Raw genomic sequence first — 15,490 nt, 5'->3', positions numbered from 1 at the left:
TGAGCCACCACGTCCAGCCCCCACATTGCTTCTGGCCTCCGTGGTAGACCTCCCAGACGGAGCGGCCAGGCAGAGGAGCTCCTCACTTCTACCCAGACACGGGGCGGCCGGGCAGAGGAGCTCCTCACTTCCCAGACGGGGCGGCCAGGCAGAGACGCTCCTCACTTCTTCCCAGACGATAGGTGGCCGGGCAGAGGCGCTCCTCACTTCCCAGACGATGGGTGGTCGGGCAGAGGCACTCCTCACTTCCCAGATGGGGCAGCCGGGCAGAGGCGCTCCTCACTTTCCAGACAATGGGTGGCCGGGCAGAGGCGCTCCTCACCTCCCAGACGATGGGCGGCTGGGCAGAGGCGCTCCTCACTTCTTCCCGGACGGGGCGGCCGGGCAGAGGCGCTCCTCACTTCTTCCCGACGGGGCGGCCGGGCAGAGGCGCTCCTCACCTCTTCCCAGACGGGGCGGCCGGGCAGAGGCGCTCCTCACTTCTTCCCGGATGGGGCGGCCGGGCAGAGGCTCTCCTCACTTCCTCCCAGACGATGGGAGGCCGGGCAGAGGCGCTCCTCACCTCCCAGACGATGGGAGGCCGGGCAGAGGCGCTCCTCACTTCCCAGACGGGGCGGCCGGGCAGAGGCGCTCCTCACTTCCCAGACAGGGTGGCCGGGCAGAGGCGCTCCTCACTTCCCAGACGATGGGTGGCCGGGCAGAGGTGCTCCTCACTTCCCAGACGATGGGTGGCCGGGCAGAGGCGCTCCTCACTTCCCAGACGGGGCGGCCGGGCAGAGGCGCTCCTCACTTCCCAGACGGTGGGTGGCCGGGCAGAGGCGCTCCTCACTTCCCAGATGGTGGGTGGCCGGGCAGAGGCGCTCCTCACTTCCCAGACGGTGGGTGGCCGGGCAGAGGCGCTCCTCACTTCCCAGACGGGGCTGCCGGGCAGAGGCGCTCCTCACTTCCCAGACGATGGGTGGCCGGGCAGAGGTGCTCCTCACTTCTTCCCGGATGGGGCGGCCGGGCAGAGGCACTCCTCACTTCTTCCCGGATGGGGCGCCCGGGCAGAGGCGCTCCTCATTTCTTCCCGGACGGGGCGGCCAGGCAGAGGCGCTCCTCACTTCCCAGACGGGGCGGCCGGGCAGAGGCGCTCCTCACTTCTTCCCAGACGGGGCGGCCGGGCAGAGGCGCTCCTCACAATTCCTTTTTTTTAAATAGAGAAATGATCTATTCTGGGCTTCAGTATTCACTAAAAAGGAAGTATTCAATAAAAGTTTCTTGCAAAAAAACATGAAAAATATTTTGAAAAATTGCAATAAAAATGGTGTAGATCTGGACTGACTAAGATCAAAAGCTAATGGGAGGACACCCAAAGACATTACAAAGAGACAGCCTATCTTGTTTGTTCTGCAGCTGAATTCTCATAATTACCTGGGGGGATACGTAAACAACCGAAAGTGTTTTTCTTGACATGCCACAATTGTCTACTCAAGCAAAGACTACTCCTATTGGCTTCTCTGTTAATTTCCAGCTACTCACTTTTCCCAAATTTGTACAAACAAAATACACTATATCTAGGTTGATTGGTTTTCTCCATTCTCTGTTATAAATTGTTTTTGCTTATCTGTTTTTTAAAATCGGTCTACCAGTTAACAGCTTCTCTTGCCAGAATCAATTTACATACAAAACAAGTGATTTTGATTTATTCTTGACATATTCTTCAAAAATATTTTTTGAATATTCTTGAATGGCTAGCAAATCCATTTCTTTCCAATAGGCATATTAGGAAATAAAGGTAAAATGAACGAATGAATGAATGAATGAATGAATAAATAATTCAAATGAAAGTTACACCATTTTTAGGCCTCTCTATTAATTTTGCTTTCACAGCACCTCCAGCTCCCTCCCGTGTATGGCGTCCAGCAGCCTTGTTTCTGACTCTTCTGTGCCTTCTGATGCTCATTGGATTGGGAGTCTTGGCAAGCGTGTGTATGTACTGCTCCTGTTTTGGTCAAAAGAGAAAGTATCTAGAATTTCAAATATTTAACAACAAAAGTTTATTCCTTGAGTGGAAGATTTATTATAATGACAGGTGATAGGCCCACAAGGAGGACTTACAATGTGGAACTTAGTCTCTTTCCCTCACTCCTGTAGAGTAATTGCTTTCCCTACCCCTTTAATCTTTATACTACTTCTGCAAATGATAAAGGTTGATGGCTCTATTGTGAATTTTTTGTCATTTTTTTAATGTGGAGTTCACATAACTTTGAAGATAGAAATGAAAAAAACGAACAAACTACAAAACATCAGTGAAGAGCTCCAGAGAAATGTTTCTCTACAACTGATGAGTAACATGAATAGCTCCAACAAGATTAGGAACCTCTCCACCACACTGCAAATAGTAGCCACCAAATTATGTCGTGAGCTATATAGCAAAGAACAAGGTAATCCTGTATTCTCTTGGAGTTATTTATTGGACAATAAACTGAAGCACTGAGTCTCTTAAGAATCATTTTATAATTAGCTAGCAGCCTTTCCCTAGGGAGTCATAATTTGGGGGAAAGAATTACATGTGGTTGATGGAGAATTCATTGATATTTCCATGCAGTTAGAAGAAAAACAGAAAAAGTAATAATAACAATAGGCCCCAAAATTATCAAGAGATAATGGTTACATAATAGAATGTTAGACAAGACAGTTTCTCTAATCTGTCACGTACTATAATAATTCTGGGCACTGAGGTTAATAGAAGATAGGGAGGAAGTGACACCTCTTTACAGGTGACTTCATTCTTAAATTTCAGTCAGTGATTGATAACAAAGTCCATAGAAAAAAATAAATTGAGACTTCACCTTTGGGATCAGGGGGAGTTGGTCTTCTAGGGTCTCCATAAGTTTCTATAGTCATGGTTGCTAAAACATACTCCTTTTGCTCCTGAGAAACCTCAAAGTTTCAACATTTCAACTTTTCAACAAAGTTCTTCAACAGAGAACAAAAATTAAAGAAGGTAAGATTGGTATAGATAGGTGGGGTTAATTATTACTATACAGAATGTTTCCAGTAATTAGTTTTTATTGTCTTTAAAGAATATAAAAAATAACAAAGAGGAATTGATATAGGAAGATACACTTGACTCCAAGTGCTTAATTTGAAATTTTTTTGTTCAAGTTATGTGTCTGACACATTATGGCGGTATATAAGGAACTAGAATACAGGATTCACTTACTTCTCCTTCGATGTAAAAAGAAGAAACAGCATGTAATCCCAGCTACTTGGGTGGCTGAGGCAGGAGAGTCGCTTGAATCCAGGAGGTGGAGGCTGCAGTGAGCTGAGATCACGCCACTGCACTCCAGTTTGGGCAACAGAGCAAGACTCTGTCAAAAAAAAAAAAAAAAAAAAAGGGAAAGAGAGAAAGAAAAAGAAAGAAGAATAAACAGCAAATGTGGCCAATGTCACACAGAGAGGAAAGGAAATAATAAGAATTATTATGACTATCAACAACACCCAAATAAAACTATGTTCTTCTTCCAGAGCACAAATGTAAGCCTTGTCCAAGGAGATGGATTTGGCATAAGGACAGCTGTTACTTCCTCAGTGATGATGTCCAAACATGGCAGGAGAGTAAAATGGCCTGTGCTGCTCAGAATGCCAGCCTGTTGAAGATAAACAATAGAAATGCATTGGTAAAGCCCAGGTGTTTCTACCATCATGGGATAGAGAGGGGTGTGGCATGTTGGGGAAGACTTCAATCAACCCACTCATGATTCTGGTTTATTTCGGTTGGGGTGTGAAGTGACTGAAACTTTGTACACTTATCTCAAGACATCATAGGCAAGGTAAAACATACAAGTTTAGGACCTTAGCATAAGAGGAATATTACTAGCTGACAGGTAGATGAGTATTACAGGGCACCCAGAATCTATAGGTCTGTAAGCATTTCCAAATTAGAATCTAGAATCAAATCTCAGAACATAATTTATAAACATTTATCTAAAAACAGAGGATACGGAGATTATTCCTCAGGGTTAGCAATTCCATAAGAACTACATAGGAGAATATGTTTTGTTTCTACCATTTTGTATTTTTTAATTCACTAAGAGAAATAGGCAAGTTATAGTAGGTTAGCATAAAATATGTACAAACAAGAACTGAAGTAAGATGGCACAGGCAAGTGTCAAACAGATATGTTGCACTGAGTCCATGAATCCCAGGAAAAATGTGTTTTCTAGTAACTTTATTGATTTACTCATTTTCTTAGTTTTCCATGTCTAAATAATGTTTCCATATTACACTTATTACATAGCATTTTTAGTCTCTCAAATAGTAATCATATATTTTTAAGCAAAATTACATTTTCTAAAAGTCTCTGCTTCCCCACAATAAGAAACTTTCATCATCCCTTATAGAAGAGAGAGAAATCAACTCACAATCTCTTCCTCATCAGATCTTTCTCAAGTGACCCATTCACAGTTACTTACTCTAGAAAAAATTTTTAAAGGCTGGAATAAGAAAAAAACCTGTTATTTGGCTACAAAATTCTGGACTGGTTCTGAATTCTGTTCTGTAACCACTCACATCTGAGTGTGTGGCATTTTTTTCCTACTCTTTCTGTTTCTATTAACTCTTGTTTATAGCCGTTACCCACCTCCTTTGGCCCTGGACACAATATTTACTGCTCAAATTTTTTAATACTGAACTTGTCATTGTGAACTTTTAATTGACTGTAAATTAAGGTTATACATGGGTTAGTAGGGCCTCTCTTCTTGTGAGACCAGCAATGATATTGTTAAAAATATTGAAATTTTGTAGCAAGGAGTACTTTCTTTGAATTTCTTATAATGACATTTAATAGTGGTAGTGCAATGTCCAGTATGTTACCTTAAAACAGCAATTTGTAAGAAATTACATTATAATGTAAAATACAAAAGTAGGAGACTATTTCTTAAACAGATCATCTGTATTTCCTGTAGGAATTTATAAAATCCCAGAGTAGATCACGTGACTATTGGCTGGGGTTATCTCCTGAAAAAGATTACATTTCTGCTGAGATCGTGGATAATATAATCAACTCCTCTGCCTGGTAAGTGTCTATTCTTGTTAAAATTTTATAGTTGGGTTTGAGTAGAGGTATTTTCCTTAAGAGCACTGTAGATTTAAATTAAAACCAGCTTTAATTGAAATTGCATCCTAAAAGAACCCTTTTCTATCATGCTTCTTTGATGTATTTTCTAATACATAAACTACCATAAATGTCTTCTCATAATTTTGACAAGTAACTAACAAAATTACAGCAGCCAAATTATGGAGAACTCTGTAAATAATGTTATCTAAGAAAAATTGTGGAAGCCCAGAAAAGTCACTGGACTAACAAATACTTAATATTGTGCTAAGTTCTAGGGTTCATAGATGAATGAAATATTGATTCATCATTAAAGTTACTTAACCATCAATTGTATGTGCAGGCTGATTGAATTATTCTAGAGATAAAGAGAATATAGTGTGATAAATGCTTCAGTAAGAATACACAGACTAACAAAACATAAATTTTAGCAATGATACTTTTGTTATAAATGACACTTGAAATGGGCATTTAAAAAAAGTGTGTGGATTTAGGGGGTACAATTGCAATTTTGTTATATAAATATATTGCATAATGATGAAGTCTGTGTTTTCAGTGTAACCATTACCTGGATAGTGTACACTGTACCCAATAGGTAATTTCTCATTCTTTATTTTCTTCCCACCCTCCTACTTTTTGGAGTCTCCAATGTCTATTATTCCACTTTTTATGTGTATGTGTACATATTAGTTAGCTCCAGTTAAGTGAGAATATGCAGTATTTAAGTTTATGTTCCTGAGTTATTTCACTTAAGAGAATGGTCTCCAGCTCTATCCATTTTGCTGCAAAGTCATGATTTCCTACTTTTTTATACTTGAGTAGTATTCCTGGTGTATATACGCTAAATGAAAACACGGTTTCATGTTTTCTTATCCAATAATCCATTGATGGACACTTAGGACAATTCCATGACTTTACTATTGCAAACAGTTCTACAACAAACATTTGAGTGTAGGTGTCTTTTTTTAATATAATAATTCCTTTTCCTTTGGTTAGATACCCAACAGTGGAGTTGCTTGATCAAATGGTAATTCCGTTTCTAGTTCTTTGAAAAATTGCCATAGAGTTTACACTAACTTCCATTCTGAAATGGGCATTTTTGAATGAAAAATTTAAAGACTGGTTTAGAAGAGCATTTCAGGTCAAAGAATATACACTTTGGCTTAACATATTACATATATAGGATACATAAAATAATTTGTGTAGCAAATGAGGAATGTGGTTGTAAATATACTATTTTAAGTGGCTTTATATGTTGTGTTCTGCTTATAATGGGAAAAAAATAAAGTCTTTACACATAAATAGTGGCAAATTCCGTTTACATTTTTTAATCTCTGAAATCTGGGAAGCAGAAAATATCAGATGAAGAAAGAAACCAGAGTCTCAACCTGCTGGACACTTTTGGAAGTCCATCATTTAACACATGTTTTTAGTATATATTTTTAGCAGGAGACAGCTCTGAGTAACTGTGTTGAGGTGCCACCATAAGTGAGTTTAGGCAGTCAGATCCCTGCATACTCATCACATTGGGCCATAATGGCAAATAGAATTTTTGTTTTATTTTGTTGTGTTTGTTTGCTTTTTCCTTCAGATAGAAATAGTAAGTGTAGGAGTGTGGGTCAGAAAGACAAGGCACCCCTACCTCTGGTGGTTGGCAATGATAGGATACAATGGGAGATAAGCTATCTACAAATGGAGTGGAGAAGGATATATATTTTAAAGGCCTAATTTGTAGTGAAAGACTAGAGACAAAGGTAATGTGTGTGTCAGGAGAGAGTACAGATGGAATCTTGTTTTGAAAACGTAGAATATGTATGTGTTTGTAATTATTGCAAATGGAATGGTAATCTATAATGGAATGGAAAACATTGTAGATATTTTCAATTATCAAAAAGAAAACTGAAAAAGTATATAATAATTGTATGTATGATATATAAGTGTGTGTGTGTATATATATGTATATATATTTCTTCACTTTTTAACTCTGTGTTGTTTTGGGGTTTGTTTCTGAAAGGGGGCTGTAATAAATGACATCTGTACTATGTCACCACAAATAAATCTCATTCTTAAACATTTAATTGATGAACTTATTTACTGGTTGATATCATTATTTTTTTACCCAAGTATTGATGCTAAATTAATCTAAAAGATAATATTTTTAATTTATAAATTTGTTTTTAATGCATAGTCCCTGATCACTAATCTAGTATTTATGGGCTGGTCATTAGAACTTCAGAGTAAAATCTTTTGCAAGTGTCACTTGGAGATGATGTTGAACTTAAGGTGTCATATACCTCAGGTGAATTCCTGACTTTGATGATTATAAAAAGCACTTGAGGGAGAAAGGGTCCAAGACTTACTACTGGGCCAGTTAGACTAGAGAATCTCATGGAATGGTATTATTCCAAATTATACTATATATGAAGGGGCTGGGGTGCTAAGTCTGTAAGCGAAGTACAGCAAATATCAGATGTTAGAAAGTGGAAAAAGCAGGGAGAAATGAAGCAGTATTTGACATTGCATATGTGTCAACATAAACAATTAACTCGGACATTCTTGATACTCTGAACATTAAATTAGATTTAGTTTAAACAATGCAGAGTCTAGGGCAATAATATCATGTTGGAAGTGCAATTTTTTTTTCTGTGAATATGTTTCAAATATTTGACTTGCCAAGTGTAATTCTTTACTTTCTCTTTCAGGGTTATAAGAAACGCACCTGACTTAAATAACATGTATTGTGGATATATAAATTATCTACATGTTCAATATTATTACTGCACTTATAAAAAAAGAATGATATGTGAGAAGATGGCCAATCCAGTGCAGCTTGGTTTTATACATTTTAGGGAGGCATGAGGCATCAATCAAATACATTTAAGAAGTGTAGGGGGTGGGGGTTCTAGGCTATAGGTAAATTTAAATATTTTCTGGTTGATAATTGGTTGAGTTTGTCTGAAGACCTGGGATTTTATCATGCAGATGAAACATCCAGGTAGCAAGCTTCAGAGAGAATAGATTGTGAATGTTAATGCTGGAGAGGTATAATGAAGCATGTCCCACCTCCCACTTCCCATCATGGCCTGAACCCTGGAGGAAGAGGAAGTCCATTCGATGGTTGTGGGGGGCCTTCGAATTTTCATTTTCATTTACATTCTTTCCCTTCTGGCCAAGATTTGCCAGAGGCAACATCAAAAACCAGCAAATTTTAATTTTGTCCCATAGCGTTGCCAGGGTGGCATGGCTCCCCATCTTGGGTCCATCCTATACTTCCGTGGGACTCCCTATGGCTGAAGGCCTTATGAGTCAAAAGACTTATAGCCAATTGATTGTACTAGCTCAGATAAGAATGGATGTGGACATGCACTTATTACCTCTTAAAATTATTATTTTAAGTAAAAGCCAATAAACAAAAATGTAAAGGCAAGTTACGAGACTGACTTATTTTTAACTTCTGTGTGTTGAGCTACTGTAAGCTTGGCTTTTGTTAAAGACATACAGCAATTAGCTATGCAAACGTAAGCATTGTTCTGAAAAGAAATATATATATAGATATGTTTATCTTCATAACTCATAACCAGGAGTATTATACCCAAGAGGCTTTGTTACGAGGTATTTTTTATCCTGTTAGTAAATATTTTCCTGTAATTCTATAATAAGCAAAAAAATTTTCATGGTTGGGGTAGATGCAAAAATGACACATAATCATTTAGAAAGCAACTAAACTTGTTTTACCAGCTGTTTAGGCATTTTTGTACCCCTCCTTGGTTTGGAGGTTTGACCTTGACCTAATTTTGTTCTTTAAAACCAGCCCTTACAATCTTATGCCCCTTCCTCTTCTGTGACAGTAGCTGGGCCTAGAGGGAAGGGTGCTTGTATAGTTTTTGCATCAGAGCATTCTCAGTGAAATACAGATCCTGGCTCAGTGGGATGCCAAAATGAGGGAGACAGCCACATCTCTGATCTTCAAAATATCATGATTTGGGTTTTCTTGGAAGTAAAACAAGAAGAGATAAATAACATTTGTAGTTTGATAATTAAAAGAGTAATTTGTGTGTCAGAACAGAAAAAGGAACTTATTCCATTAGGGTACCAACTAAAAATAGGAAGAAAAATTATAATCTGGTACTCGCTAATGGATTACTGTAGCCAAAAAATAATGTTTCAGTCTCCACTCAAAAAAAAAAAAAAAAAAAGGTTAGGGCTGAAAGTGAGTATTAAGTGATTTCCTTTGAAGCAATTCCTTTAGCCCCCTCTTTTTTTCTATTAAAGAGAAATTATAACAAGACCAATTTGTGCGCAAAACAAGTTTTAGGCTTATTATACTTGGCCTGGTAATTTTGCATAAAATGCAGCAAGGGTTGGGTATGGTGGCTTATACCTGTAATCCCAGCACGTTGGGAGGCCAAGGCAGGTGGATTGCCTGAGGTCAGGAGTTCAAGACCAGCCTGGCTAACATGGTGAAATCCCGTTTCTACTAAAAATACAAAAATCAGCTGGGCGTGGTGACACACGCCTACAGTCCCAGCTACTCGGGAGGCTAAGGCAGAAGAATCGCTTGAACCCAGGAGGCAAATGTGCCAGTGAGGTGAGATTGCACCACTGCACTCCAGCCTGGGTGACAGAGCAAGACTCCATCTCCAAAAAAAAATTAATTAATAAAAAATGCAGCAAGAATTGATTGGCCATATAGGCTTCTTTAAGTTGACCTTGACTGAACTTTACCTAAAAATATGCTATTTTAGTTAAAGCCTTAGTAAAATAACCAGTGTCTCAAATTATTTTGTTTTAAAAGATGCTTTTTGAATTTATGCAAATAACTATACTGTCATAAAATCATAATCCAAATTTTAGAACTCAAAGAGAAATATAAATTTGCTTACAAAAACATACTTCACTCAAATAACTCAAAAGAAAAAGATTTTATTGACCCTGCTTTAACCAGAGCAGGAGCTTTCAAACAATGTTTGTTTATTTGGGAAATGCCATTTACAAGCCAACAGCTCATGAAAGCTGTCTATCAGGCATGGCAGAATCTAGGAAAGAGGCCCCCTACTTATCAGTATTTTCTCCTAATATCCCCAGGTAGCAAGATTCTATGTAAATCATTTTTATTTTTTTATGGAACTCTTTTGGGCACCATCGTTTTTATTAGCATAGGGGTAGCTTCAGTTACAATTCCATAGCAAGGCAGTAAATGCCTCTCAGGTGGAAATTCTCAATTCAATATTGTCATTGGGAAGTATTTACAGTTTTTTGCCATCAGCCCCAATAAATGTGCCACAAATGGCTATGAAGTGGAGTATTTGTCCTGACTAGCACTCTAGCTTCTACCCAATACTTTGTGGGCTCAGGCAATTTTACTATTTCCCATTCAGCATGTTCAATTAACATTTACTAAAAGAGCAGATTTATATGCCTTCAGTTTTATAGTACTAGAAAGGGGAAACATCTCTCAGTCTGATGTAGTACCCATTTTCACATGACATTTAGGTAAAGGGCTTACAACTATCTTCGATAAAGTTTGTTTAAACATCTTAAATTTTATAATTCTATTAACCTCTATGTTTTTGTTTTTTTTGTTTTGTTTTATTCTTAGCCCCAGATCATTTTACCTCTTATTTCTTTTATTTATTTATTTTTGGACAGAGACTCGCTCTTGTCACCAAGGCTGGAGTGCAGTGGCGTGATCTCGGCTCACAGCAACTTCTGCCTCCTTGGTTCAAGCGATTCTCCTGCCTCAGCCTCCCAAGTAGCTGAGATTACAGGTGCCCACCATCACACCTGGCTAATTTTTGTATTTTTAGTAGAGATGGGGTTTCACCATGTTGCCCAGGCTGGTCTTGAACTCCTGACCTGAGGTGATCCACCAGCCTTGGCCTCCCAAAGTGCTGGGATTACAGGCGTGAGCCACTGTGCCAGGCCTATTTTATCTTTTCTGGTGAAAAAGGTTTTGGGTTCCCAGCAGGGAGTTGCATCTATAAGACCTATAAGGAACAGCAAATTTGATAAGGCTTCTTAAACAGTCCTATGATTCTGTGGGAGGGGCACCAATGTAAAAGGGGCTCCCTGAACCCCAAAATTTACCTTGACCTGGGTAATAGGCATATTTGCTGAGAGGATAACCCAGTTATCATAAAACCAGTCCAACATGGTTTTCATGTGAAGCATATTAACTTCTTCACCTGGGGTGCTTAACTTGGTATTTTATAGGGAGAGTTGGGCAATCACTGCTGATATGGTTTGGCTGTGTCCCCACCAAACTCTCATTTTGAATTGTAGCTCTCATAATTACCACGTGTTGTGGGAGGGACCTGGTGGGAGATAATTGAATCAGGAGGGCAGTTTTCCCCCATACTGTTCTCATACTAGTGAATATGTCTCATGAAATCTGATGGTTTTACAAGGGCAAACTACTTTCACTTGGTTCTCATTCTCTCTCTTTCTTGCTGCAATGTGCAACGTGACTTTTGCCTTCCCCCATGATTGTGAGACCTCCTTAGCCACATGGAACTGTGAGTCCATTAAACCTCTTTTTCTTTATAAATTGCCCAGTCTTGGGTATGTCTTTATTAGTAGCATGAAAATGAACTAATACAATAAATTGGTACCAGTAGAGTGGGGCAGTGCTTGTAAAGATACCCAAAAATGTGGAACCAACTTTGGAACTGGGTAGCAGGCAGAGGTTGGAACAGTTTGGAGGGTCCAGAAGAAGAAAGGAAAATGTGGGACAGTTTGGAACTTCATAGAGATTTGTTGAATGGCTTTGACCAAAATGCTGATAATGATATGGACAATGAAATCCAGGCTGAGATGGTCTCAGATGAAGATGAGGAACTTGTTAGGAACTGCAGTAAAGGTGACTCTTGCTATGTTTTAGGAAAGAGACTAGCAATATTTTGCCCCTGCCCTAGAGATTTGTGGAACTTTGAACTTGAAGGAGATAATTTAGGGTATCTAGCAGAAGAAATTTCTTTTTTTTTTTTTTTTGAGACGGAGTCTCACTCTGTTGCCCAGGCTGGAGTGCAGTGGTGCAATCTCGGCTCACCGCAAGCTCCACTTCCCGGTTTCACGCCATTCTCCTGCCTCAGCCTCCCGAGTAGCTGGGACTATAGGCACCCGCCACCACGCCCGGCTAATTTTTTGTATTTTTAGTAGAGAAGGGGTTTCATCGTGTTAGTCAGGATGGTCTCGATTTCCTGACTTCATGATCCACCTGCCTCGTCCTCCCAAAGTGCTGGGATTACAGGCATGAGCCACCGTACCCGGCCAATAGAAGAAATTTCTAAGCAGCAAAGTATTCAGGAGGTTACTTGGGTACTGTTAAAAGCATTCAGTTTTAAAAGGGAAACAGGGCATAAAAGTTTGGAAAATTTGCAGCCTGAAGATGTGATGGAAAGAAAAACCCGTTTTCCAAGGAGAAATTCAATGCAACCCGGCTGCAGAAATTTCCGTAAATAAAAAGGATCCAAATGATAATCACCAAGACAATGGGTAAAATGTCTCCAGGGCACGTCAGAAGTCTTCACAGCAGCCCCTCCCATCAAAGGCCCCGAGTCCTAGGTGGAAAAAACTGGTTTTGTGGGCTAGATCCAGGATCCCCCTGCTCTGTGCAACCTAGGGACTTGGTGCCCTGCATCCCAGCCACTCTAGCCATGGCTAAAAGGGGTCAAGGTACAGCTTGGGCTGTTGTTTCAGAGGGTGTAAGCCTCACGTATTGGCAGCTTCTATGTGGTGTTGAGACTGTGGGTGCACAGAAGACAAGAATTGAGTTTTGGGAACCTCCACCTAGATTTCAGAGGATGTATGGAAATGCCTGGATGCCCAGGAAGAAATTTGCTGTAGAGGTGGGGCCCTCATGGAGAACCTCTGCTAGGGCAGTACGGGAGAGAAATGTGGGGTTGGAATCCCCATACAGAGTCCCTACTGGGGCACTGCCTAGTGGGGCTGTGAGAAGGGGCCTGTGGCCCCTTGCAAGTCTGAAATACCACAGGGCAGTCAAACACACTATTCATTTTGGCCGATTTCTCCTATTTGGAATGGCTGTATTTATCCAGTGCCTGATGGTTTTATAAGGGCGAACTACAATAACCTCATTGTATCTAGGAAGTAACTAACTTGCTTTTGATTTTACTGGCTCATAGGCAGAAAGGATTTGCCTTGTCTTAGATGAGACTTTGGGCTGTGGACTGTTGAGTGAATGCTAAAATGAGTTAAGACTTTGGGGGACTTTTGGGAAGACATGATTGATTTTGAAATGCGAGGACATGAGATTTGGGAGGTCCGGGGATGGAGTGATATGGTCTGGCTGTGTCTGCACCCAAATCTAGTCTTGAATTGTAGCTCCCATAGTTCAACATGATGCAGGAGGGGACCTGGTGGGAGATAATTAAATCTTGAGGGTGGTTTCCCCTATACTGTTCTCACGGTGTTGGATAAGTTGCACAAGACCTGATGGTTTTATAAGGGGAAACCCCTTTTGCTTGGTTCCCATTCTCTCTCTTGCCTACTGCTATGTAAGATGTGCCTTTTGCCTTCCACCATGATTGAGGCCTCCCCAGCCACATGGAACTGTGAGTCCATTAAACCTCTTTTTCTCTGTAAATTACCCAGTCTCTGGCATGTCTTTATCAGAAGTGCAAAAATGAACTAATACACCTTCACAGGGCAAACAGACTTTACAGTGGCATTTTTTTTCTGGTTTACTAGGCCAGTTGTTCTCTTAAAAATAATCTCCTGTGCATTTGGGTCACATGTACTTATTAGTGATTGTTTAGTATTGAGCTGTGGGTCTTGCATCAATCCAAACAAGCTTTCAAATTCTGTAGCATTTAAAATTAAGAATTTTGTCCTTAAAATGGTTATTTTGACAACTCATTATGGTAAAGATTGTTTTAAAAAGTTGAGTGATACTAATCTACAAAATAAAACAATTCCTTTACATTATACCCTCTGGTTTTAAATAGTTACTTGGTTTTCCTCTTCCCCCATATCAACTATTTTCTTGGCAACCACAGGGCTGAGAGTTCACTTTTGCTCCCCTGGCTTGTTTGTTTAAATTTATTTATTTAGTTTTATTTGTACAATTTTTCCTTCATTTTAAAGCAACTCTTAAATAGTTTAACTAGAACAAAAACACAATTATTTTCTTTCTTAATCAAAATTGACATCCTTATGTTTTATAAACTTCACCAAAAACATATCTTATACTCCTATTATTTTAACTCTTAAAATATTTTTAACTATATTAACTCTAGTAATCCAAATTGCTAGTGAAAAAAATAAAGAAGATTTAATCATTATGTTAGGATTTTAAATTACTGGACAGAATTTTCAGATTAAATTTACTGAATTAATTTTACCAAAGATTACTAAGGTTATGTAGCTTCTACCAGTCCAGTAAGCATTTATTTATTTGTTTATTTATTTTTAATTACTTGATTAGAGCTTCTTCATGTAGTTAGGTAATGAAATATCACTTTCACATGAAATATATAAGGATAGAGATATAATAGACATGCAGAATAAAAGACAAGTCCAAAAGATATTTCATTTGCCTGTTTTTCAGAAAAAGAATTCTCTCTCTTACATTAGATAATTAATAGAAGTTTCAGGAGACAACAAAAGATAGAATGAACATCCAATGCCTTTTTAAAAGAGAAAAAGGTGAAATTCTGAGATATCAATCTAAAGAATGTCAAAGAGACAGATTATAAAATTTAAAAGTTAAAAACTTCTTGCATTGAGAAAAGTCAATATTTTAACAAAATCTTGTTTTACCAATTAATTTTATATTATCTATTTTTAAATCAAAGACCCATCTCTGGAAAGACTATTGTAATTTCTCCTTAATCATAGCCAACTGAATTATACAACTCTCTTTAAAAATTTTTCTTTTTTAGAATAAGCACTATGTGGTGCTGAGAAGAATGTATAGTCTGTTGATTTGGGGTGGAGAGCTTTGTAGATGTCTATTAGGTCTGCTTGGTCCAGAGTGAGTTCAAGTCTAAATATCCATGTTAATTTTCTGTATCGTTGATCTGTCTAATATTGACAGTGGGGTGATAAGGTCTCCCACTATTATTGTGTGGGAGTCTCTTTTTAGGCCTCCTAGAACTTGCTTTATGAATCCAGGTGCTCCTCTATTGGGTGCATATATATTTAGGATAGTTAACTCTTCTTGTTGCATTGATCCCTTTACTTATATAATGCCCTTCTTTGTCTTTTTTGATCTTTGTTGGTTTAAACTCTGTATTATCAGAGACTAGGATTGCAATTCCCACCTATGAGTGAGAACATGCGGTGTTTGGTTTTTGGTCCTTGTGATAGTTTGCTGAGAATGATGGTTTCCAGCTTCATCCATGTCCCTACAAAGGACATGAACTCATC

General features: G+C 39.1%; 2 protein-coding genes across 14 annotated transcripts in view; both read left to right on the top strand.

Moving 5' to 3' along the window:
* Positions 1–15,490, top strand: part of CLEC12A (C-type lectin domain family 12 member A) — a 95,357-nt gene that overhangs the window by 73,588 nt on the left and 6,279 nt on the right. For 8 of the 11 annotated variants that reach the window (XM_063639672.1, XM_063639673.1, XM_063639670.1 and 5 more), the window contains 5 exons: positions 1,873–1,971; positions 2,238–2,426; positions 3,514–3,665; positions 4,953–5,062; positions 7,804–8,528. In XM_063639672.1, coding sequence (XP_063495742.1) covers positions 1,873–1,971; positions 2,238–2,426; positions 3,514–3,665; positions 4,953–5,062; positions 7,804–7,960 — 707 coding nt within the window. In that variant the 3' untranslated portion in view covers positions 7,961–8,528. Of the gene's footprint in view, positions 1–1,872; positions 1,972–2,237; positions 2,427–3,513; positions 3,666–4,952; positions 5,063–7,803; positions 8,529–15,490 lie in introns of those variants that run through there. The other 3 variants (XR_010120871.1, XM_055280687.2, XM_055280686.2) reach the window with 1 other exon arrangement.
* The window catches only part of CLEC9A (C-type lectin domain containing 9A), a 48,241-nt gene continuing 43,765 nt past the window's right edge, over positions 11,015–15,490 (top strand). Inside the window, exon 1 of one of the 3 annotated variants that reach the window (XM_063639676.1) lies at positions 11,015–11,616. The gene's annotated coding sequence lies outside the window, so the exon portion shown is untranslated. Of the gene's footprint in view, positions 11,617–13,464; positions 13,675–15,490 lie in introns of those variants that run through there. The other 2 variants (XM_063639678.1, XM_063639677.1) reach the window with 2 other exon arrangements.

This window comes from Symphalangus syndactylus, chromosome 5, assembly GCF_028878055.3.
Source record: "Symphalangus syndactylus isolate Jambi chromosome 5, NHGRI_mSymSyn1-v2.1_pri, whole genome shotgun sequence".
Taxonomy (NCBI): domain Eukaryota; kingdom Metazoa; phylum Chordata; class Mammalia; order Primates; family Hylobatidae; genus Symphalangus; species Symphalangus syndactylus.
Note: the sequence above shows the minus strand (reverse complement) of the source record. Positions and strands in the feature narration are given on the sequence as shown.